The sequence below is a fragment of the Oncorhynchus masou genome, chromosome 29 (genome assembly GCF_036934945.1).
Source record: "Oncorhynchus masou masou isolate Uvic2021 chromosome 29, UVic_Omas_1.1, whole genome shotgun sequence".
In the NCBI taxonomy this organism is placed as follows: Eukaryota; Metazoa; Chordata; class Actinopteri; order Salmoniformes; family Salmonidae; genus Oncorhynchus; species Oncorhynchus masou.
In genome coordinates, this window is record NC_088240.1 from 74,764,619 (window position 1) to 74,787,623 (window position 23,005).

Sequence of the window (23,005 nt, forward strand, 5' to 3'; positions counted from 1 at the left end):
ACTATCCAACAAGTCAGTTGATACAATTTCTGCCCTGTTAGAGCTGCCCCGGTCAACAGTAAGTGAAAAAATAGTGACATGAAGTGTCTTCTGTGAGAAGTACAGGCACGGGGTGTATCACATTACAGAGTACACCGAACATTAGGAACGCCTTCCTAATGCTGAGTTGGCTGGATGTTCTTTGGGTGGTGGACCATTATTGATACACACGAAACTGTTGAGCATGAAAAACCCAGCAGTGTTGATGATCTTGACATAAACGCCTGGCACCTACTACCATACCCCGTTCAAAGGCACTTAAATCTTTTGTCATGCCCATTAACCTTCTGAATGTCAAACATACACAATCCATGCATCAATTGTCTCAAGGCTTAAAAATCCTTCTTTAACCTGTCTCCTCCCCTTCATCTACACTGACTGGAGTGGATTTAACAAGTGACCATAGCTTTCACCTGGATTCAGCTGGTTAGTCCATCTTGGAAAGAGCAGGTGTTCTTAATATTTTGTATACTCAGTATATTCCGTGTTTATGCTAGTTTTTTGGTACAAAATTCATTAATACACACTAAATAGTAAAGATACATTTGGGATCGAGCTAATGATTTGCCCATGGTAAATGCAGATAGGCTGAAGCATGGGTTTACCTATTTATTTATAGCCAGTATTCTGCGTCAATTGGGATACAGGTATTCATTATTTTTGCTAACAGCCTACCTGATAATATTGTCCAACCTATATGCAAGAACCAATACGTCATTTTATTATAATTAATTTTGGTATAGAACGTACTTTTGAAAAGTCAGCAGAACAGCTTCTAAGAGATGTACTACCTAAACGTGTGCAATTTGATCACTGATCTTTCATTGTCAGTTTTTACCAATTTGCAACAGACCGAGAGCGAGCCAGACAGAGAGACCGAGCCAGACAGAGAGACCGAGCCAGACAGAGAGACCGAGCCAGACAGAGAGACCGAGCCAGACAGAGAGACCGAGCCAGACAGAGAGACCGAGCCAGACAGAGAGACCGAGCCAGACAGAGAGACCGCAAGCGAGCCAGACAGAGAGTGAAAGCGAGCCAGAGTTTAGCTATGAACATTGGAATATGCTCACTGATCTCTTTCATTGTCAGTTTTTACCAATTTGCAACAGTCAGAGTGCGAGCCAAACCGACTGAGCCAGAACGACCGACCGAGACAGAGAGCGAGCCAGACAGAGTTTAGCTGTGAACATTGGAAGAGCAATCTGATCAATATATATATATATATTTTACTTTTATTTAACTAGGCGAGTCAATTGAGAACAAATTCGTATTTACAATCACGGCCTAGGAACAGTGGGTTAACTGCCTTGTTCAGGGGCAGAACGACAGGTTTTTACCTTGTTATCGATCTAGCAACCTTTCAGCTACTGGCCCAACGCTCTAACCACTAGGTTACCTGCCGCACCGAGCTAATGTGACGACTGCAACATAACGCAGTATTGGGAGGCGCTTAATAAAATAAAGACCATAAATTCCCAGAACAAAGTAAAGTCCAGAGTGTGGCAGCAGCACTAGCCTAAGCCCTGCTGCCGGGCCAGTGTTGGAAAATAGTCTAAAATAACCTGACATTGCTTAATTAGTAGGAGCATAACTGCCCGCAGAACAAGATTATAACTGCTGATACTGAATAAGCAGCAGATGTTGCAATTTGAACCAGAATAAATCAGCATTATAGGCCCTCAAACTCTAATGTTTTATAGACATCTTCTCACGAGCCTTACCACCTCTCCATCATGTGTGAATGATTATGGGTCATACCAAATGCATTGGCCAAATCTTTTTTTGAAATGACAAGACCATTGTACATCAATAAAATGCAAAGTCATACACCTAAATTAATCCAGGATTAGACTAATACTCTAATCTCTCTCCTTCAGCCTATTATCTATGCCAGTTAAGGAGGCAGCAAGACAGAATGTAAGATTCTGCTTTGTGTCGGTGAATCTAAAGAATACCCTGACAGGTACGCACGTGCCATCTCCTCATTGGTTATACCCACATGGGTGATTGAAAGATTAACTGTTTTGCCGGTTGTCGTGGTAATACTATGGAAGTGTAGATGCTAATCACCATATATATTCAAAGATGATAAAGCCTGGAAGGAGGAGAGATGACTAGAAACGATTCGGTTGACCGTTGTGTGTGCGGATTAATTGTCGGAGTAGAGGACCTTGAGCATTTCAGGTAAAATAGCAACTCAATGTTTATATCCCAGGACAAATTAGCTAGCAACAGCAAGTTTACTCGCTAAATAGCCATACATGTTTAATGCTTTTCAACCTGTCCCCAAATTAATGTCATTGGTACAGAGTTACTTTGATATTTTAACCTGCTTGTCGTGATCGCGTTTGGTGTAGGGGGACAATATAAATTTATGCACGATGGCGCATGAACGCAGCCAGTTTGGGTTCCGTGTAAAGAATATCTGCCATGCATAGCAAAGCCAACTACCAATAATTAACTTGACTAAGGGCCCAGAAGAGATCTGCATTAAAGTGAACGATGTATGTGTGCATAACTCAAGGCAGCAGATTATTTCTATTGGTAAACAAAATATTGAACAATGTCTTTTGCATAGAAGTGTGGGCTGTAGCATTTTACTTTTAAATTGTTTCAAATATAGAATCAAGTGCTGGCACTCGCTATAGGCATCATGCATGTTTACTTTTAAAAAGTGTTTATATCATTCTGCCCACACCTCTACAGAAATGTGATCAAATTGACAATTGCTTTTTTTTCTCTTTACTGTTGTGGCCTAACTCGATTAGTTCCAAATTATACAGCAAACATGTCATAACCCTTGAATGATGCAGTGCCCACCCTTGGGCCAATTGAGATAACGTGACTAACACATTTCAGTTAATTACTATAGTTCCCGCCTTGGGCCATTCAGCGTAATTTTGTAAATGGCGGATCTCTATGGCAAGACGCATAATTCACCCAAGTTGTCAAAATCATCCCAGTGCTGTCTGAGATACTGTGTGTGACCAACGAACAGAGACAGATCCACAGTCCCCTCCCTAATTCCATCGTTGGGGATAAAGGGTGTTATTGTCACCATAAAAAAAAGTGAATGGAGGGCATTTTGTTGACAGCGTTATAATGTTCACACCAAGTTGTTACGAATCCCTTTTGGGATAACTGTATCCGTAACACAAGTATATACATTTTTTTAGACATAATTTCAGAAATGGCGCAAGCAGATATTTAGTGTGAAATGTAAAATTATAAATGAGGCCCCTGGTGTAAAAGTTGACTTATGCCATCTTTACTGTGGCCAGAATGGTTGTAATGTAATGTGACTGTTAGGATCACAGTCAAGTTCTTTCCAAGATTTTAGATGGGTGTTAAGGGCTGAACAACTGTTTGCTTAGAGTGCTTCCATTTCTATTGACTTGTCTTTAGGGCCAAGTCCTAACTAGGATCAGATTAAATAGGCTATGCTCCCATCGCACATCAATACTGTAGCTTATACCAATATTGTAAAATCTTTTACATAAGCTACCGGTCTATTTATTGTGTTGGCAGAAAGTTTAGATTTTTGCTGTAATTTATGCTGTATTTGGAAAAGGACTCTGTGGCAGTATCTGTAAGAGGAAACTAAGAAAAATGTGACCTGTTTCAGGAAGCTAGGTGTATGTCACACATCACTACTTCACAGAAGAAGCATTTCAATGGAATTATTTTAATCAAAATGCAGTTTTTGGCAGAAATGCTGGAACATATGAATTACATGTGCTTTAACCAAACTTGTATGCCATCTGTAAATACAAATAAAATTGTTGGTTTAGTCACGGAAGTCATAAAACCTTCCCGCTGGCCATGATTGGCTAAAATAATGGATGGGCTGGACATGCTGAGAGGAGTTTGGATTGGTCTGCCATGTGGTATAATTCTGTCGATAACATGAACTGTTCAGTATGTGTAGATAATACTTGCTGCCGTGGCTTGTTTGAAAGACATAATGTTAGTCATAGAGAACTGCAAAAGTGTTGCTACTGCTCTCAACACAATTGCTGCAAAAATCAGTGGGAAAAAAGTTGAACTACTTTCGGCACATGGTCAGTCTGAACCGGAGTGACTTGACACAACAAGCTGTAGTTAAACAAAACGGAAACGACACAGGACGTCTAGGTTAAACTGGGGTTCCAGTCTGCCGTGAAGCGTTCATCAATGTATACTGAACAAAAATAAACGCAACAATTTCAAAGGTCTTACTGCATTACAGTTCATAAGGAAATCAGTCAACTAAAATAAATACATTAGGTCCTAATTTATGCATTTCACATGACTGGGAATAGGGATAAGCATCTATTGGTCATAGACACCTTAAAAAAAGGTAGGGGTGTAGTTCAGAAAAGCACAATATTTGGTGTGACCACCATTTGCCTTATGCAGAGCAACATCTCCTTCGCATAGAGCTGATCAGGATGTTCCTTGTGGCCTGAAGAACATTGACCCACTCCTCTTCAATGGTTGTGCGAAGTTTCTGGATATTGGCGTAACTGGAACACACATTGATCCAGAGCATCCCACACATACTCGATGGGTGACATATCTGGTGAGTATGCAGGTAATGGAAGAACTGGAACATTTTCAGCTTCCAGGAATAGTGTACAGATCCTTGGAACATGGGGCCGTGTATTATAATGCTGAAACACAAGGTGAAGGTGACGGATGCATGGCACAACAATGGGCCTCAGAGCTCGCCACGGTATCTCAATGCCTTCAAATTGCCATTGATAAAAAGTAATTGTGTTCATTGTCCGTAGATTATGCTTGCTCCTACCATAACCCCACCGCCACATGGGGCACTCACATTTACATCAGCAAACCGCTCAGCCACACAATGCCTTGCACGTGGTCTGCGGTTGTGAGGCTAGTTGGACGTACTGCCAAATTCTCTAAAACGATGTTGGAGGCAGCCTATGGTACAGAAATTAACATTCAATTATTTGGCAACAGCTCTGGTGGACATTCCTGTAGTCAGCATGCCAATTGCATGCTCCCTCAAAACTTTAGATATCTGTGGAATTGTGTTGTGACAAAACTGTACATTTTAGAGTGGCCTTTTATTGTTCCCAGCACAAGGTGTGCCTGTGTAACGATCATGCGGTTTAATAAGGTTCTTGATATACCACACCTGTCAAGTGGATGGATTATCTTGGCAAAGGAGAAATGCTCATTAAAAAGGGATGCCAACAAATGTGCACAACATTTGAGAAATAAGCCTTTTGTGCGTATGGAACATTTCTGGTATCTATTATTTCAGCTCATGAAACCTGGGACCAACACTTTAAATGTGTTTATATTTTTGTTTAGTGTATAAGAGTCTAGCTACATTCTGGTATTATACATTTCTAATTGTCAGAAAGTCATTTTCATTTCAACTAAAAGCTTACCGTTAGCTAGCAACGTTAGGTTGCTGGATCGCTAGCTCATGTTATGTGTATGTGTGGTAACTAGTAATATTATTCTTATATCATAAAGCAATTTGCATTGCTAGTTATAGCTTAATGTTAGCCAGCCAGCTAACATTGAACAGTCTTAGCTTTAGCTACCTGCAGATGTAAACTACAGCATTTCATGAGATTATGTTTCATTGCTTAACTACATGTCTTTCTTTTTTTTTTAAGTCTCCACTTTGCCAGATGACACATCAAGTTAGCCAGGTGTGTGTGGGGTTGATTACAGCCATCTATTGTATTTCATGTGTACTAGATAAGTGACCCATCCACTTAGCAATTAGGAAGATGTGGCTGGGGGGGGGGGGGGGGTTATAGCACTTCTTTCACATGACCCAACAATTTAGACAAGTGTGTATGGGTAAGCATCTAACAATAAAATATTTCAGAAATATTTGTATTACTACTATGCAAGTAACCATTCCACTGCATGTAATTACTTTTCCCATTGTTCCTCAACTGCAGTGTATGTTATACCATTTTATAGCTCTGAGTCTCTTTCATCGAATGTAAAGAACACAATTTCAAATTTTGCAACATAAGACTGAATTGAGGTGGTCGGTCAAAATATTGTGGACTTGTCAGCATAACATTTAAATTCAACAATGTTTTGCATTGACTTACCCGCAACCTAATACGCTGACTGCCCACGAATTCTGAAACATTGTCGAGGCTAGTAATTTTTTTATTTATTACAGTAGGCTACAAATAGTAACAGCATAAATACTTCGAAGTAAAATACCAAATGTCTGCATGGTCACCTGAAATTTGACTGTAGTCTACAGACCGGCTGCCTAGAAAAAGGTGAGGAATTTATTGTGCAATGGCTGTGAAGATAAAATAGATTCTTATGTCTAATTATTTTTTAAATGAACATGTTTTCACTCTTCTCACTAAGGCCAAATGGCTGGATCTTGTTTTTATAAATAAGTATCATATCCTTTATGTGCACAAAATACTAAGGCTACTTGCAATACAAAACTTCAACCACTAGAAAATATGTACAGGGTCTATTTTGTACTCACAGAACATTTATAAAAGAGGCCCCTGGCCCACTAATTATCCTGAGAACATGACATTAAGAGGGCAAGAGGACAACTCAGACCCTTCAACCACCATTCAATTAAACTAATCAAATTAGTGAAAGCAGCAGCATACTATATTCTCTGTCAAGTTTATAGAGATGGAGGCAGCCTAAGCAAGCAACAGCTGTTCAGTTGAGATCACCCATTAAAATCTTGGAAAGAACCTAACTTGGTTTCAGTCACACTATCACCATTCTGACCAGTCAACTTTTACACCAGGCAGTTAAGTGTAAACAACCACACTGAACTAAAAGCGACACCTGGTCCCAAGACATTAAAGATGGATGAATACAGCCATTAATATATCATGTACAACAACTACCACCCGCAGCACAACAGGCTTCTAATGAGCCCTACAGGGGGAATGGTGTGGATGGCTGAGAGAAAGAGAGAAGGTAATAATGTGTATGCGCAGGCAGATACACACATAGGCATTAAGCATGCTGTAGGTCACAACTTCTCTGAAGCCATAAGAGTATAAATAGTTGTTTTTTTACCCGTGTCCTGGTTCATGGTTCTGTCCTTGTCTGCCTCCTCTCTTCAACAACAGCAACAAGATAAGGAGGAAAGAGAAGAGTGAGAAGTAAAAAGAGAGAGATAGGGTTTTGTGATTGGTCCTCCCTCACTTCTCCTTTTCTCTCCTTCACTTGGTGACTCTTCCCCGTTCTGTTTTTGTGTCAGGCAGCATGTCATTCTTCATCCACTTCCAACCAGTCTTGTTTTTCTTTTCACTCTGTTCTCCTATCCCTCACTCTGTTTTAAAGGGCAGGGATTCTTTAGCCACATGCCAGCAGTCCCACTGAGCTGTACTCTGGGGACATGACTCTTCACCCAGTCAGGGGAAAACAGACACAATGTACGCATGCACACAGAATACACACAGAACTGAGCAGGGTGATTTGGTGCATGTATGTGCCCTGATGTCGGACTGAAATAATACCCTTTTCCAAGTGGTGACAACCTCTGCCTCTCCCCCCTGGCAGTTAGTAACACTGGCTGTTATTGGCTGTTTAGCATGCAACTCCCAGTGACCTTCAGACAAATTGGCAGATACCATGGTCAAAGACAACTGTGTGTGTGAGCGAGAGAAATCCTTTTATCGGGTTCTAGTAGAGCAGGGTATTATGACAAAAAAACATATTGCAATAAATTGAATTTGGTTTGCACTAATAAAATCGCTAAATCATGTTTGGGGACCTGCTAGAGCTGGCTGATAGACAAAAAGTCAGATAAATATAACTATTTTGGCTGATAAATTAACTGTCTATTAAAACATTTGCGGCAGGGCTCTAGACATTTTTTCCAGTGCCAAGTCAGTCAACGGAGATGGTAGCCTATGATTAAAAAAGCAAGCTATTTCATCTAACATCCAGGAAATGCATGATTGATATTTTGATGTGCAACCTGTCAAAATACGATCCAGAATGATCCGATTTCTTTTTTTTATCTTCAGAGAATTTCTCGACATCTTTGTGCATATTGGAGTATAAGCTATAGTATTCACCACCTGAGGAAGTGGGAACCTGAAAAACACTGATTGCCAACCCAAAATATGTTGTTGCTATGTAGGCTAATTGATTAATCTACCAGTATAATGTAGACTAATGTCCTATAAAAAACATTTCAGCAGGTAAGAGGAAGGCAATGTCATCCCAGCTCTAGGTTTTAGATCATTCCTTTTATAGTTGAGGTAAGACAGTTAAGGTATTTTAAAGTAATATTCTTCTAGATTAAAGGGTAGGTCTACATTTCATTCACTGAATTTACTGGGGGTACATTAAAAAGTATGATAAAGTATAGGATAAACAAGTATAGAATAAACAAATTAAAAAGGTAGACTTGGGGCAACGGTCCAACTATGCCTCTTTCTTATAGATGCGTCATTCCGGTTAAGCACGCCGCGGCCGATATAGCTAGTTCTTTAGCTAAGCTAGCCACTGTAGCTAGCCACTGTAGCTAGCCACTGTAGCTAGCCAGCCAGCCACTGTAGCTAGCCAGCCAGCCACTGTAGCTAGCCAGCCAGCCACTGTAGCTAGCCAGCCAGCCACTGTAGCTAGCCAGCCAGCCACTGTAGCTAGCCAGCCAGCCACTGTAGCTAGCCAGCCACTGTAGCTAGCCAGAATCTCTCCCCGTATGTGTTGACGTCATTTCACAGGATTTGTTTTTGGACAGAAGATGTAGAGATCGGTAAGACAGCTTCTGTAGCCAAATATCTTATTTATATACATTTTTGGTTATGATTTAAATGACACGCCCCAAAAGCATTTTATGGCCAAAACCATCGTTAATGTTGCACTTGAAAACGCTCCTTATCTAAAAAGCCTGCTTCAGACCACTCGTAGAACAGCGAAGTGCTTTGTTAGATGCTTTTTTGCACTCCCGTGTCACTTTATACACAGAAGCTCTCCACGAAACAGTCTTGCATGGTTAATCCATATGTGATCACTAATAACTTCAGAACAAAGTTAAATACATATACAAAGTGGCCAATGTCTACACAATTGATACAAACAAGTGACATAAAAACATGCTCAAATGAAAACCTAGATGACTGCATTAAAATATAAACAGTAGGAAGAAAGGCCAATTACAATTATATTGAAATACATTTCATGTTCAATCAAATTAGTTAGATTTTGCCACAGGCTAATTTGTCTCAATATATTTCAAATCTTAGATGCCATCGCCTGCCGTTGTGCCCTTCCCTTGAGCAAGTCACTTAACCCCCCCACAACAACTGCTCCATAGCTGTCCAGTGTGGCAGCACCCTGCTGCAACCTGCATGTCTTTCAGAGAGGTTGGGAGCAGAAGTCAAATTTCAGTGTGGCCTTGTGTCACTATACCAAACACCCAACCACCTCATACTGTCTGAACATGTGAGGTCAAGTCTTAACAGCAATACTGAACCTTTGAATGTGTACTATTTAGAAATGCTGAGATGTTCGCGTAGGCCAGGCCAAGTCTTGAGAAATGTCTAAGGCTGCTCCAGGCCTGAACCTCATTGTTGAATGTACTGTACGGTACGTGCCAGGGCAGAAGCTGGATTGGTTGTACACAGTGCTTTCCAAACAGTGGGAACAAATGATCTTGTTGGTGGGTAGCAGCTCAGCTCATTCCTCCTGGATTGCAGCTCGAGTCTGACTGGCTCGGCCTTCATATTGTTTTGGTTAATTTAGTGATTCATCAGGAAGTCTGAGGGGTTATAGAGGCTGTCAGAATGTTTTGGAAACCACATACTTAAGTCAGTTTTCAACTGAAAAATGCAAGGTGAGGTGGCATCCTAATGATCCCATAGACTGCAGGACAAACATGATGAACCGTCTGAATACAGAGTAAGGATAGGTTAACTGAATGTTTTAGTACCCTCCCTGATAAGCTCATCTTCGAGGCAAAGGTACCTTCTCAGCCCAGGTACAATGAGAAAAGTAAAGAGGCAGGCAGAGTGAAATTACTTTCTCTCCTATCTAGAACGTAGGCCTACAATTTTATCTTGAAAGTAAAAGTCTTATTCAAATTAATAACAATGTCTGCTCATTGTTACAACCTTGGTACCTCAGTATCAGAGATAATTGGCTACTTGACAACCATTTAGTGTCGCCTATGCTCTTTGAATGTGGTACATGTTAATGATATTCAAATAGTGAGGTATCAATTTAAACACTGTGGACTCACACATTGGCATAAAATACAGAGGCTCTACAGAGTGTGGTTGCAGAATTCTAATTGGTACACCGATTATGGCTGATTACATTGCACTCCACAAAGAGACTGCATGGCAGGCTGATTACCTGTTAGGTGAGTGCTACAAGGAGCCAAGGTAAGTTTCTAGCTAGCATTAAACTTATCTTACAAAAACAATCAATCTTAACATAATCACTAGTTAAACTAGTAATATCATCAACCATGTAGTTATCTAGCTTGTCCTGCGTTGCATTCGAATCACAGCCTACTTCGCCAAACGGGTGATGATTTAACAAGCGCATTTGCGAAAAAAAAGCACGTGTACCTAACCATAAACATCAATGCCTTTTTTTAAATCAATACACAAGTATATATTTTTAACCTGCATATTTAGATAATATTGCCTGCTAACATGAATTTCTTTTAACTAGGGAAATTGTGTCACTTCTCTTGTGTTCTGTGCAAGCAGTCAGGGTATTTGCAGCATTTTGGGTTGCCTGGCTCGTGATGGTGTGAAGACCATTTCTTCCGAACAAAGACTAATTAATTTGCCAGAATTGTACATAATTATGACATAACATTGACGGTTGTGCAATGTAACAGCAAAATTTAGACTTAGGGATGCCACCCGTTAGATAAAATACAGAACAGTTCTGCATTTCACTGAAAGAATAAACGTTTTGTTTTTGAAATTAGTTTCTGGATTTGACCATATTAATGACCTAAGGCTCGTATTTCTGTGTGTTATTATATTATAATTAAGTCTATGATTTGATATTTGATAGAGCAGTCTGACTGAGCGGTGGTAGGCAGGAGCAGGCTTGTAAGCATTCATTCAAACAACACTTTCCTGCATTTGCCAGCAGCTCTTCGCTGTGCTTCAAGCATTGCGCTGTTTATGAATTCAAACATATCAACTCACGAGATTAGGCTGGTAATACTAAAGTGCCTATAAGAACTAGAAGTCGACCGATTAATCGAAATGGCCGATTTCAAGTTTTCATAACAATCGGAAATCTGTATTTTTGGGCATCAATTTCCGATTATTATATATTTTTTCATACCTTTTATTTTTATTTATTTTATTTTACCTTTATTTTACTAGGCAAGTCAGTTAAGAACAAATTCTTATTTTCAATGACGGCCTAGGAACTGTGGGTTAACTGCCTTGTTCAGGGGCAGAACGACAGATTTTCACCTTGTCAGCTCAGGGGTTTCAATCTTGCAACTGCAGCCAACTAGTCCAACGCTCTAACCATTGCACTCCACGAGTAGCCTCTGTTACGCAAATGCAGTAGTAAATTGCTAGCTAGCATTAAACTTATCTTATAAAAAAATAATCAATCATAATCACTAGTTATAACTACTAATCCAGTTTAGCAGGCAATATTAACCAGGTGAAATTGTGTCATTTCTCTTGAGTTCATTGCACGCAGAGTCAGAGTATATGCAACAGTTTGGGCTGCCTGGATCATTGTGAACTAATTTGCCAGACTTTTACGTAATTATGACATACATTGAAGGTTGTGCAATGTAACAAGAATATTTAGACTTAGGGATGCCACCTGTTAGATAAAATACTGAACGGTTCCGTATTTCACTGCAATAACAAACGTTTTGTTTTCGAAATTATAGTTTCCGGATTCGATCATATTAATGACCAAAGGCTCGTATTTCTGTGTGTTATTATGTTATAACTAAGTCTGATTTGATAGAGCAGTCTGACTGAGCAGCAGCAGGCCCGTAATCATTCATTCAAACAGCACTTTCGTGCATTTTGCCAGCAGCTCTTCGCAAGCACAGTGCTGTTTATGACTTCAAGCCTATCAGCCTAATGGCTGGTGTTACCAATGTGAAATGGCTAGCTAGTTAGCTGGGTGTGCGCTAATACTGTTTCAAACGTCACTCGCTTTTAGATTTAGAATAGTTATTCACCTTGCGCTGCAAGGGCCGCAGCTTTTGTGGAGCGCTGGGTAACGATACTTCGAGTGTGGCTGTTGTCTATGTGTTCCTGGTTTGAGCCCAGGTAGAGGCGAGGGGGTGGACAGAAGCTATACTGTTACACTGGCAATACTATAGTGCCTATAAGAACATCCAATAGTCAAAGGTATATGAAATACAAATGGTATAGAGCGAAATAGTCCCATAATTCCTTTAATAACTACAACCTAAAACTTCTTACCTGGGAATATTGAAGACTCATGCTGAAAGGAACCACCAGCTTTCATATGTTCTCATGTTCTAAGCAAGGAACTTAAACGTTAGCTTTTTTACATGGCACATATTGCACTTTTCTTCTCCAACACTGTGTTTTTGCATTATTTAAACCAAATGGAACTTACATGTTTCATAATTTATTTGAGACTAAATTGATTTTATTGATGTATTATATTAAGTTAAAATAAGTGTTAATTCAGTATCATTGTAATTGTCATTATTCCAAGTATATATATAAAAATTGGCAGATTAATCGGTATCGGCTTTTTTTGGTCCTCCAATAAATCGGTATTGGCGTTGAAAAATCATAAATCGGTCGACCTCTAATGTGTAAGTCACCCGAATTGATCATTGCATGTCGTCATCTAGGCCTAGAGGTGTGATGGGTGGTGCACACTGCACTTTAACTTTAGATGGCATAGAAGTTCACTTTCATCCAAAATGCCATGGTACCAATAACAGGCTAAGCCTGAGGAAGTAGGCCCTATTGCTAATTGAAGTCAAATAGCATTCAAACAGTGTGAAGGCTAGGCTACATCTTCCTTGGCCTGTTTGGGGGGGGGGGGGGATTTCCTGTCATGGTGCGGTTTGGAAGGTGCGACCCTTGCTCCAGACTATTTCAGTTGTGGCCAAACTTCACAACAGGACGTTAGTAACAATGAGCCCCTCTCCACCCCTCACAACCAAGCATGCCTGGTGGCCTCACCGGTTTCCCCCCAGCCCTTTACGACACTGTCTGACTGAGATGACAGACCAGATAAGAAAGTACTACAGAAAGTACTACAGGTAGCTAGTCAACTGACAGTTGAGTCAAAATCTCATACAGCAGGTCATTGCTAAGGTCAGACAGAATCAGCAGCTCATGTTGACAAATAGGCTACATTCACCATTATCTGCATATTTTGATAGATAGGCTAAATGTATGGTTAATGCTGTGGCAATCCAATCCACAGGTATTGTTGGAATTCAAATGTATGAGGAGGAAATCCTGCCTTTGCAGAATGCATCTGGCTATTCACGCATGCTCTGGAATCAATCAAAAGGTGCTTACAGCTAGCGATAACAGGTCTCTGCTCCACAATAACAGTCTAGTGCCAGTTTTCATCCAAGAGGCAGATTTGCTGAAGATAATATAATGTTTGTCCATCTCATCACTAAATACCTACAGATAAATGGTTTGTTTGTAAGAAACTATTGTGAAAGGCTTTCAGACATATTTAATCCAGTTGTTTGTAAATAGAGTGATCGTTTAATTAAAAACTAGTAAAGAAGCCTGCTACAGTGGGAGAACTGTCTGACTGAATGGCATATCCCTGACCATGTAATGCCACCCCCTCAAGCATGTTCTTTTCCACAGGCTGCCCATGTGTCACATTGTTGAGTACACGGTTCCAAATGTAAACTGATGGCAACACTGTTTGAAGAATAGGATGCTGCTGTTGCATTGTGCAGCTTCTCAACGTCCCTCACCACTCCACACACAAACACGTTAACACAGCAGGGTTTGTGGGCTCAGGGATTATCTGATTTGACAACCTGATCAGGTGGACCGTTGTCATCGTCAGCCTACATGTGTTGGGACAAAAAATATATATACATAACCACTAGGCTACCTGCCGCCTCGATATAACAAGTGACTCGAGGTTTCGATTAGTTATAGTGTACATTGTATCTAACGTTACAGTCAATTACTCGAACGAAACAGTTACAATTTCCAAGTAATTGCATTGGTATTTTGTAGCGAGATTGCGCGTTACAGTACCTACATTATGAAATAAACGAGTTGTGAAAGTTTCAACCTAGCTGACGTTAGTGACTAACACTGGGAACTATTTTAATGCAAACCTCATATCACACAATGCAAGTTGCCAGAAAACGTAATGCTAAGACTGTTGTCACTTTCCGCGGCTTAAATCTTTCTGGCTAACGTTAGCATCCTAGTTAGCTAGCTAGAAGAGAGGCAAGAGTTGGGGTTTGCAACCTAATTTAACTGTCATTATCAAAAACCACTAACGCAAATGGTCCAACGTCTAACTGCTGTAAATAACGTACCTATTGGCCCCTCTTTATGTTTTGACGAACGTCTTCCATTCAAACCTTTTTCGAGGCTGCTGTTTCCTCCCTTCTTTCCCGACGCCATCTTCGCCCACTATTTCCGCAGCGCCTCCTCAAATATTCTAGTCATACCTGTAAAAAAAAGCCACACCCACAAACAAAACTGCAGCCAGTCAGCGCTGGTAATGCATTCCTTGAGCCTATTGACGTGCTCCAGTTCGACAAACGCCACCCCTCTTTGCTGCGTTGCAGTGTCCGAAAGCTTTCCCCAGATAATCATCTGTGGTAAACAATGTACAGTACTGTGCGTCAGTAGGCTTCCCATCACAGGGAGGTAAACTTTAATGTATATACGGTTTAATAGCTGATCTACAAGCTACAACATCGTCAGTGGTGGCTGCTGAGGGGAGGACGGCTCATAATAACGGTTGGAATGGAGCAAATGGAATGGCATCAAACCATGTGTTAAATGTATATGATACCATTCCACTGATTCCGCTCCAGCCATTCCCACAAGCTCGTCCTCCCCAATTAAGTTGCCACCAACCTCCTGTGCTAGAGGCCTATCACAAGCCTCTTGGTGTAATGGCAAGAATGGTAAGGTTGACAAGGATCCAGATTCAAGTCACAGTTGTGCTACCCCACAATTGTGTCAGAAATGGGATAACGCTTCCTAGACTCCATCAAGCGAGTCTCATCGGTATGGGTGCGAGGGACATATGACAAATACATACATTTCATGAAGCTAAAATGCTAAATATGTAAAAATGAAAGCATAAGGCAATCAGTTTTATAATTTTATTTACTAAGCACAATTCAGGCCTTGAATTATGGAAATTGGAGGGGAAAAAAACATTTGGCCAATGCATACACAAAAGCATAGAAAATACAAACATGCAGAAAAATATCTATTTTATGAATATAAAGTGTTTAGGTATTGGCATTTGTAATGAAAGGCTAAATTGAATTGTAGGTTACTGCCTTTTGGGGGGGGGGGGGCAGTTTTGAAGAAAATTCATTTCAAAACCCCCACCACAACTCTGTTCTATTAAATTACTCTTCTCCTGCCCTCTCTTCCTCCCCCCTCTCATTCAAGGTTTCTCCAGTTGGATTTCCTCCTCTATGATCATGTTTCCCACGTATTGGTAGGGGCCCTGCACCAGAGAGCGCTGGATCTGATCATATGTGGAGCAGCATTCCTCCAGATTTAGACCCTGGATATGGATTGAGGTAAAGGAGGTTATGATAGGTTGACTTCCTCTTCCCTTCTTCTAGAACTTGTTTGATTGACTGAAGAATGGTGAAAACAGTGACTATGACAGAAAGACAGAGGATCTCATTCAAGTCCCACCTCATAGATATTCTCATCTTTCTCTTTGACCCTTTTCTTCTTCAGTTGATTGAGTTTCTTCGTCTTGAGAAGGAGAGGAAGAGGATGACTTCATAATATATCGTAAATCTCTTGGCCAATAATGTGAAAAAGCCCATTGTCATCATACAGTAAGATTACCATATATACTAGTCCTTTTGGTTAAAGCAATTTTCAAATGACAAAATTCACTATTGGAATGAGAGCAAATTAGGAATATTAGATCAATAGCCTAGCTTCAGCAGTAGGAAAGGTGGCCTGCTTGGCTCTCTGACCTTACAGAGCAACATGGTACCATGCAGAAGCACTGCCACCATCAGTAACATTCCCTCAGCAGTCAGGATGCAGTTCCTGGTGCTTTCACTGATGTCCAGAATCTTCACCATCGGCCCTGAGCAAGAAGAGAGGGGTTGTATAAAGATCATCAGAGTAGAACTTACCTGCTGCTCTTTCATGGGAGAGATGCAGGCTAGATGTGAATGAAAGAGAGATAGTATGTGTGTGTGTGTGTGTGGGGGGGGGGGGGTACCATGCATCAGATTGCAGCAAGACAGAGGAGAATAGTTTGAGATAAATTATACAAAACAGCCAGTGTATGTTTAGCGGTGCAATTATAAAAAATAAAAAAAACAATGCTCCGTATGTCACACAATTTCCCAGGAAAACCTGTAAACAAAGCATTTCTTTAACATTTGAACATTGGTCATTTGAATTAAATCAGAGGGATTACTACACAATGTAGCCATTCACTGGTGGCTTAATTCTAGGTGCTTTAGGTGGATTGCAATCTGGTCTGATCTGTGTGCACTACCGGGACCCAAATTTTAGGTTAGCAGGTTGTAATGAGATCATCACAGATGATTTACTGTGATCCACAGGGAACAGATACTGCCATTCATGGTGAATTCTACTGGATTGGGCAGTGGTTAACTGGATTTGTGGATTACAAAGCATTCTGAATTGCTTAGCTGGTTTGACCCCACCACCCAGACACCCACATGTACATACACAGACACACACAAAATAGAAATACTGTACAACAAAGTACTGAGAGTACAGACCAGACTAAAGCTTTTGAGGGTTACACACACAAGACCTGAAGGAAGGTGACATGGGTGCTTACTGTGAGGGCTTCACACACACACACACACACACACACTCACTGTAGACCTGCAGGAAGGTGCCGTGGGTGTACACAGAGTGCCTCATGGCGCTGTGGTTGAGAAAACACTGGTACAACCCTGAGTCGTTCAGACGGGCTTCCCTCAGGATGAGTGTGTGACACATGACCCCTGCCGCAGTCAGGTTCCCCCCATCCACTGTCACATGGTAGTCTCTCCGGTCCACTCCCTGCGGGGCGGACGTGCCGTTGACCGTCTGGATGCTGATGAACCAGGTGGTTTCCACGGCTCCCCTTGTGGCTGAGTAGCAGCAGCGCAGGTGGGCGGTGTGAGAGAGCTGCACCCTCAGAGAGGGCCTGTCTGGCTCCAGAGTAACCTGGATACGGCTGAGGTCACCGTGGACACCTACTAGAAGGCAGAGCAGCAGGAGTAGGATGAGGTTGACCCATAAGACACTGATCAAAGGTCAGTTATTGACAGCATATCTGTCCAACTATTGGCCCAAGACACTGATGATAAAAAGAAACTGGAGACTAAAAACGCCACACAATCTAGAGTGCTGTAATATTATGTCTCTTAACATCTCTTGCTATTTAGAGTTATACATGTTTGGTATAGATTCTAGTGTGTGATGATTGTGGACTACAGGAAAAGGAGGACCGAGCACACCCCCATTCTCATCGATGGGGGCTGTATTGGAGCAGGTTGAGAGCTTCAAGTTTCTTGGTGTCCACCAACAAACTAACAGGGTCCTAGCACACCAAGACAGTTGTGAAGAGGGCACGACAAAACCTATTTCCCCTTAGGAGACTGAAAAGATTTGGCATGGCTCCTCAGATCCTCAAAAAGGTTCTACAGCTGCACCCCAATTACCTCGACTAACCGGTGCCCCTGTACATTGACTCTGTACCGGTACCCCTGTAAATACCCTCACTATTGTTATTTTACTGCTGCTCTTGAATTATTTGTTACTTTTATTTCTTATTTTTCTATCGGTATTTTTCTTAACTGCATTGTTGGTTAAGGGCTTGTAAGTAAGCATTTCATTGTTGTAGTCCGTGCATGTGACAAATAAAATGTGATTTGATTGCACAACCATCTGCTCTGGTAGGAGATACGGTTCATTAGAGCAGAACAGATACATTACTCACAGCTAAATAATCTCATGTTCCAAGGGATAAAATGGGGGAAAATTGTTTTAAATGTTGCAATGCATGGTTTAAAGGATGTTGAACCTATTCATATTAATTCACTCAAACGGCATAGATTTACACTTCGGTCTCATCTTCATCGACCACCTGTAATGTAACTTTTCAAATAAAGGTGAATATGCACTGAAAGACTAACTACCCAGCATTGTTTATCAGCACATCCTAGCAGCCCCTTACTCACCAGCCCAGAAGCAGAGGAACAAGAATGTCACGGCCACCATCTTCTTCACTGTTTTATATTGGTTGCCAGTCGTTGCAGAAAATAAAAGGCCTTTTATAAAAAAGTATTTTGGTCCAATGTTATTTTGAGTGTTGTGCCTTTCAACAGAGCTATACACTTCTACCCAGTTGTCTTGTGAATAAACCTTCCTTCCTCTTTTGTTGGTCTCTCGGTGTCAGGATATATGCTTAAGTGACTGCAGTGTTCTTGAACTCAAAACAGTAAAAGACCAAAAAAATGTTGTTTTTTACCCCAATTTATTAAAAAAAAAAATTACAATTTAAAAAAAAGTACCTAATTTCTTCTGAAGTATACAATTAAAAACTCTTACACAATGAAATCAAAGCCAAAATACACAGTATAGATCTTGCATATTCATTTGTTTATAGATATACATGTGGCGGATGCATGTGCGACAGACCAGACCCTATTCTATACAAAGCGCTGGCTAGCTGGAGAAAACATGGCGCTGGTCAAACCTTGTGGACGCTGAGGTGAACACACACAATACACTTTGTAACATACCCCTGAGATAGCATAGTTACAGGGGACACTGCAGGACTTACACAGCCACCCTACAGTCAATCCCCCATAAACCACCTATCTGAAACCTTGGATTACCTCGAAGTAAGGCCAGGGGGGTTTCCGGACCATGTGACCTGACTAGGAAAACCTCCTGGCCAGACCTAGAATGCATGTTGCTTTAGAGATTGCAAGAAAGGCATTTCACTGTAATTGTACATTAAACAGGAGACTTGATGTTGGTCACCCAACTCTTTCTACGTTCATTTCATGGTTCTTCGACCTTAACAGCCAAACATCTCCCCAACCAACAGTGTTTGTTTACTAAAGAGCCATTTGGGAAAAAGCTTGATCGTCAGAACAAGGCACCCTTCTCTATAAAAACATATAAAACTAGACCACTATGTATTTGTAAATAGGATACATGAGGGGAAGCAAAGGGAAGAAAGAGAGAGAAAGAGAGAGAGGATTATAAGCACACGTTTGCCAAGTAGTCTTGAGACTACAGTGGCGGTGGAGGTATTAACCTAAGCTGGTATAACAGGATTTAACCTGCTCATTACTGTGCTTCAATGGTGAAAAAGCCCAAGTTAGAGATAATCTCTTTAACCTCATCTTGTTGCCATCTAGCATTGTATAATACAAGTGAGTTGTCTCACATATGGGGTCTCTGAGCAAACAAAAGTTATCCAAGTCTCTTCCTCTTTCTCCCATTGTTGCCAAATGCATAGTACATAATTACATATGTTCCTCTCAACAAACCATCACCAAAAACAAAACCTCCCGACCCATTTAAGCAAATGAAACAAAAATAAAATGATGAGAGTAGTAAGAAAGTAAGGACTACATTTCTGCGACTTCTAGAAGGAAGACAGGATGAAGGAGAGACGGAGACTAGTATTGTGGACTTGGTGATGAAGAGGGGAACACGAGAAAATAAAGGGGTGGGGGGGTGAAAGAAAAAAAAGCAATGAAGTTTCAACACAACTTGTAACTACGCCCTCTGCTTCTCAGAGTAACTATCAATAACATTTGCAGAATTACACATTTGGGGGAGGGTGTAAGGGAACGGTTGCTATGGCCACAACGAGAATGCATAATTCAAAAGTGATCGTGAAAGATAACTGTCATTCCAACACTGGTGAGAGTGACGACTAGTCGCGCCTGCAATTCCTGCATCCGAACTCCCCAGACCCGCTTCTCTTCATTCCAGAAGTGGTCTATAGAAACAGTAGCTTAAATCAGTAATGATGGGTCTCATCTCAGTATCCTTCTGTATCTTACTGTACTGTACCGCCACCCCATGCTGTCCCTAAACGTGGTCCAGTCAATATCAAAGTGACGCTAGGTGAGTCATGTCTATAACAACACAGTGCAGCCCTGCTCACACATGGTAGCAATGAAGAGAGGATTTGAACGGCAGTGTGATTGTGAAGTGTCTAGTTAAATTTTGTTCATTAGTCTGGGGCGGCAGCATGGATGGATGTATCACAATACACAATACAGTCTTCATACAAGCTTAGATATCATCATCTCCCTCAACACAGGCCCTCTATGTTTCTACCCACTGTGTTGTTTTCTCTACATGTGACGCTGGAGTTTGGATGCAGGAGAAGCAGAGAGCCACGACTGCTTACTGTAGGCATCACTCTCCAATCAGCATGACATGACTTTCTCCTATAGTAATAAGCAGTGGGACAGTATAAACAGCTCATATGAGGATCTACAGGTACATGGGTGTCTCTTTGGTCCCGTTTCCCAGTTAACAGTTCAATGCCACTAGTCTAAATCATCAAAATAATAACAATAATTACAATCAACTCCTAAAGAAAAATATGCACAAACATGGTATTGCTACCATTAAAGAATATAACCTTTGTATCAGACGAAAAACGTATCATACAGCATATAATACTGTGTGTCTCCCTCCTTTCTTTACGGAGAAGCTACTAGCCCTATAGTCAGGAAGTCGACTCCAGTCACATCACACACGTGATGACCGTGTTCCTGTGTGACCATTGCTACTGCACTGGGCTCCCACGCAATGTGAGTATCAGAGCATGTATGGGTCTGACTGATTGTGTCTATAACCGATTCTTTATTTTATTATATAGATTTTTTTTAAACCTCTTTTTCTCCCCAATTTCATGGTATCCAATAGCTAGTTTACAATCTTGTCTCATCGCTGCAAATCCCGTATGGACACGGGAGAGGTGAAGGTCGAGAGCCGTGCATCCTCCGAAACACAACCCAGCCAAGGCACACTGCTTCTTGACACAATGCCCATTTAACCCAGAAACCAGCCGCACCAATGCGTTGGAGGAAACACTGTGCACCCGACGACCGTGTCAGCGAGCATTGCGCCCAGCCCGCAACAGGAGACGCTAGTGCGTGATGGGACAAGGACATCGATGCCAGCCAAACCCTCCCCTAACCCGAACGACGCTGGGCCAATTGTGCGCCGCCCCATGGGTCTCCCTGTTGCTGCTGGGTGCGACAGAACCTGGACTCGAACCCAGAATCTCTAGTGGCACAGCTAGCACTGCCTTAGACCACTGCACCACTCGGGAGGCCCCTATAACTGATTCCACAGCACATTGAACACTGAACTTCAAGTTCTCTCTCTACATCTACCTCCATCACCATCTAATACGCTGCTAATCAAGTTGGTCTTCCAAGGAAAAACCCTTCTGCCTCCTCTCCTCCCTTACTCCTCTCTTCCTGACTGTATCCCTCCATCTCTAATCTACATCCCATCTCTGTGTATCTGTCCATCCCTCTATCGCCCGGCCCAGCACAGTAGCAGGGTCCAAAGGAGAGGCGGCTGAAGTCAAAAGCGGTACACACACTGTCTATATCCCTAACAACATGATCAATTCCAATACTACTGGATGAATGTTTGGGCCATAATTACAGTTCTAATAGGACTCTATTACAGTAACTCCAGAAGGCCATTTTGCTTCTACAACACAAACACACGCGCAGATCTTCTCAACAATTGGGGTAAAATGTAAAAATGTATGTCTGCATGACTAAGTCGCTTTGGATAAAAGTGTCTGCTAAATGGCATATATTATATATTATCATAATAATAGTAATAAATATTTGCAAATTCAATGTTGGGAATTCAGTGTGGTTGGTCACTTGAATTGGATTATACTAACTTAAAGGTGCATCTCTGCTGTACTTTGGCATGTACTGGATATAGGGGCCTACTAAATGTTCAGTAAAATGTCTAAGTTTGGAAAGTAATTCCAAAAAATCCCAGGTTTTTCAGAAATCTCCGGTTGAACGACTCCCAGAATTCCTCCTTATTCCCTCCTGAATCCAGGAATCTTCTAACCAGGATTTGGGGAAACCAGTTACCAGAATTTCACAACTCTGAGCATGTTCCTGTCTTGTTCTACAGCTCTACATCGCCCTCTATAGGGCTGACACTAGTATCTCTCTCTACATGCATACATGGGGGTTTATTATACAGTCCAAACCCCTACAGTTGGCAATGATAGATATATTTACTGAACATGCACTGGGGGTATAAGTATATGTTGTGTGTGTGTGTTTGTGTTGCAGAAGCTCACAATCAATAAGCCCAGGCAGCATCTCTCTCACAGCAAACTACTGCTCCAATCTTTGGCACCTGTTTGCAAAACTCCCATCTCTCACACGCTCACTCACTTCCACATACTAGCATGTTCACAAACACGCAAAAACACACACACCTCAAACACACCCCTCCTACACTGCATTACTCCACTACTTTGCGTAAAGCCGTCCTCCTCCACCTTTCAAGGGTCTCACGGTTGGCTGTGAGCCCCTGGAAATTTTTAACAAGGGCTCAGGCATGGCAGTGGAGCACAGAGTGTGTTTAGTAAATAGGAAATTCCAGGACGCATTCATCCATCCTCCAAAAGCAACTCGAGCACTCCAATCCAGCACTTACAGTGATCTGAGGAAGACCAAGAGATGACAAGGAAAGAGTTGGTGAGATTAGACAGCATATCCTTGACACAATTCTAG

At 41.4% G+C, this 23,005-nt stretch overlaps 3 protein-coding genes across 8 annotated transcripts in view; all 3 read right to left on the bottom strand.

Annotated features, from left to right (window-relative positions):
- The window catches only part of LOC135520530 (hormone-sensitive lipase-like), a 38,276-nt gene extending 23,627 nt beyond the window's left edge, over positions 1-14,649 (bottom strand). For 2 of the 5 annotated variants that reach the window (XM_064946144.1, XM_064946141.1), the window contains exon 1: positions 14,540-14,649. In XM_064946144.1, coding sequence (XP_064802216.1) covers positions 14,540-14,627 — 88 coding nt within the window. In that variant the 5' untranslated portion in view covers positions 14,628-14,649. Of the gene's footprint in view, positions 1-7,086; positions 7,447-14,539 lie in introns of those variants that run through there. The other 3 variants (XM_064946147.1, XM_064946145.1, XM_064946146.1) reach the window with 3 other exon arrangements.
- A 677-nt stretch (positions 14,650-15,326) lies between these two features.
- LOC135521309 (B-cell antigen receptor complex-associated protein alpha chain-like) lies at positions 15,327-18,584 on the bottom strand. Of its 2 annotated transcripts, none has more exons than XM_064947228.1 (5): positions 18,425-18,584; positions 17,075-17,440; positions 16,187-16,302; positions 15,894-15,956; positions 15,327-15,756 (listed from the first exon to the last, which is right to left on the bottom strand). In XM_064947228.1, the coding sequence occupies exons 1-5, from the start codon at positions 18,462-18,464 to the stop codon at positions 15,634-15,636; spliced, it is 708 nt and encodes a 235-aa protein (XP_064803300.1). In that variant the 5' UTR covers positions 18,465-18,584; the 3' UTR covers positions 15,327-15,633. The 2 variants fall into 2 exon arrangements, with proteins under 2 accessions (XP_064803300.1, XP_064803301.1); XM_064947229.1 differs by having other exon boundaries at positions 15,670-15,756; positions 16,192-16,302.
- Positions 18,585-18,701: 117 nt separating this feature from the next.
- LOC135520531 (rho guanine nucleotide exchange factor 1-like) overlaps positions 18,702-23,005 on the bottom strand; it is an 83,144-nt gene continuing 78,840 nt past the window's right edge. Inside the window, 1 exon segment of the mRNA XM_064946148.1 lies at positions 18,702-22,934. The gene's annotated coding sequence lies outside the window, so the exon portion shown is untranslated.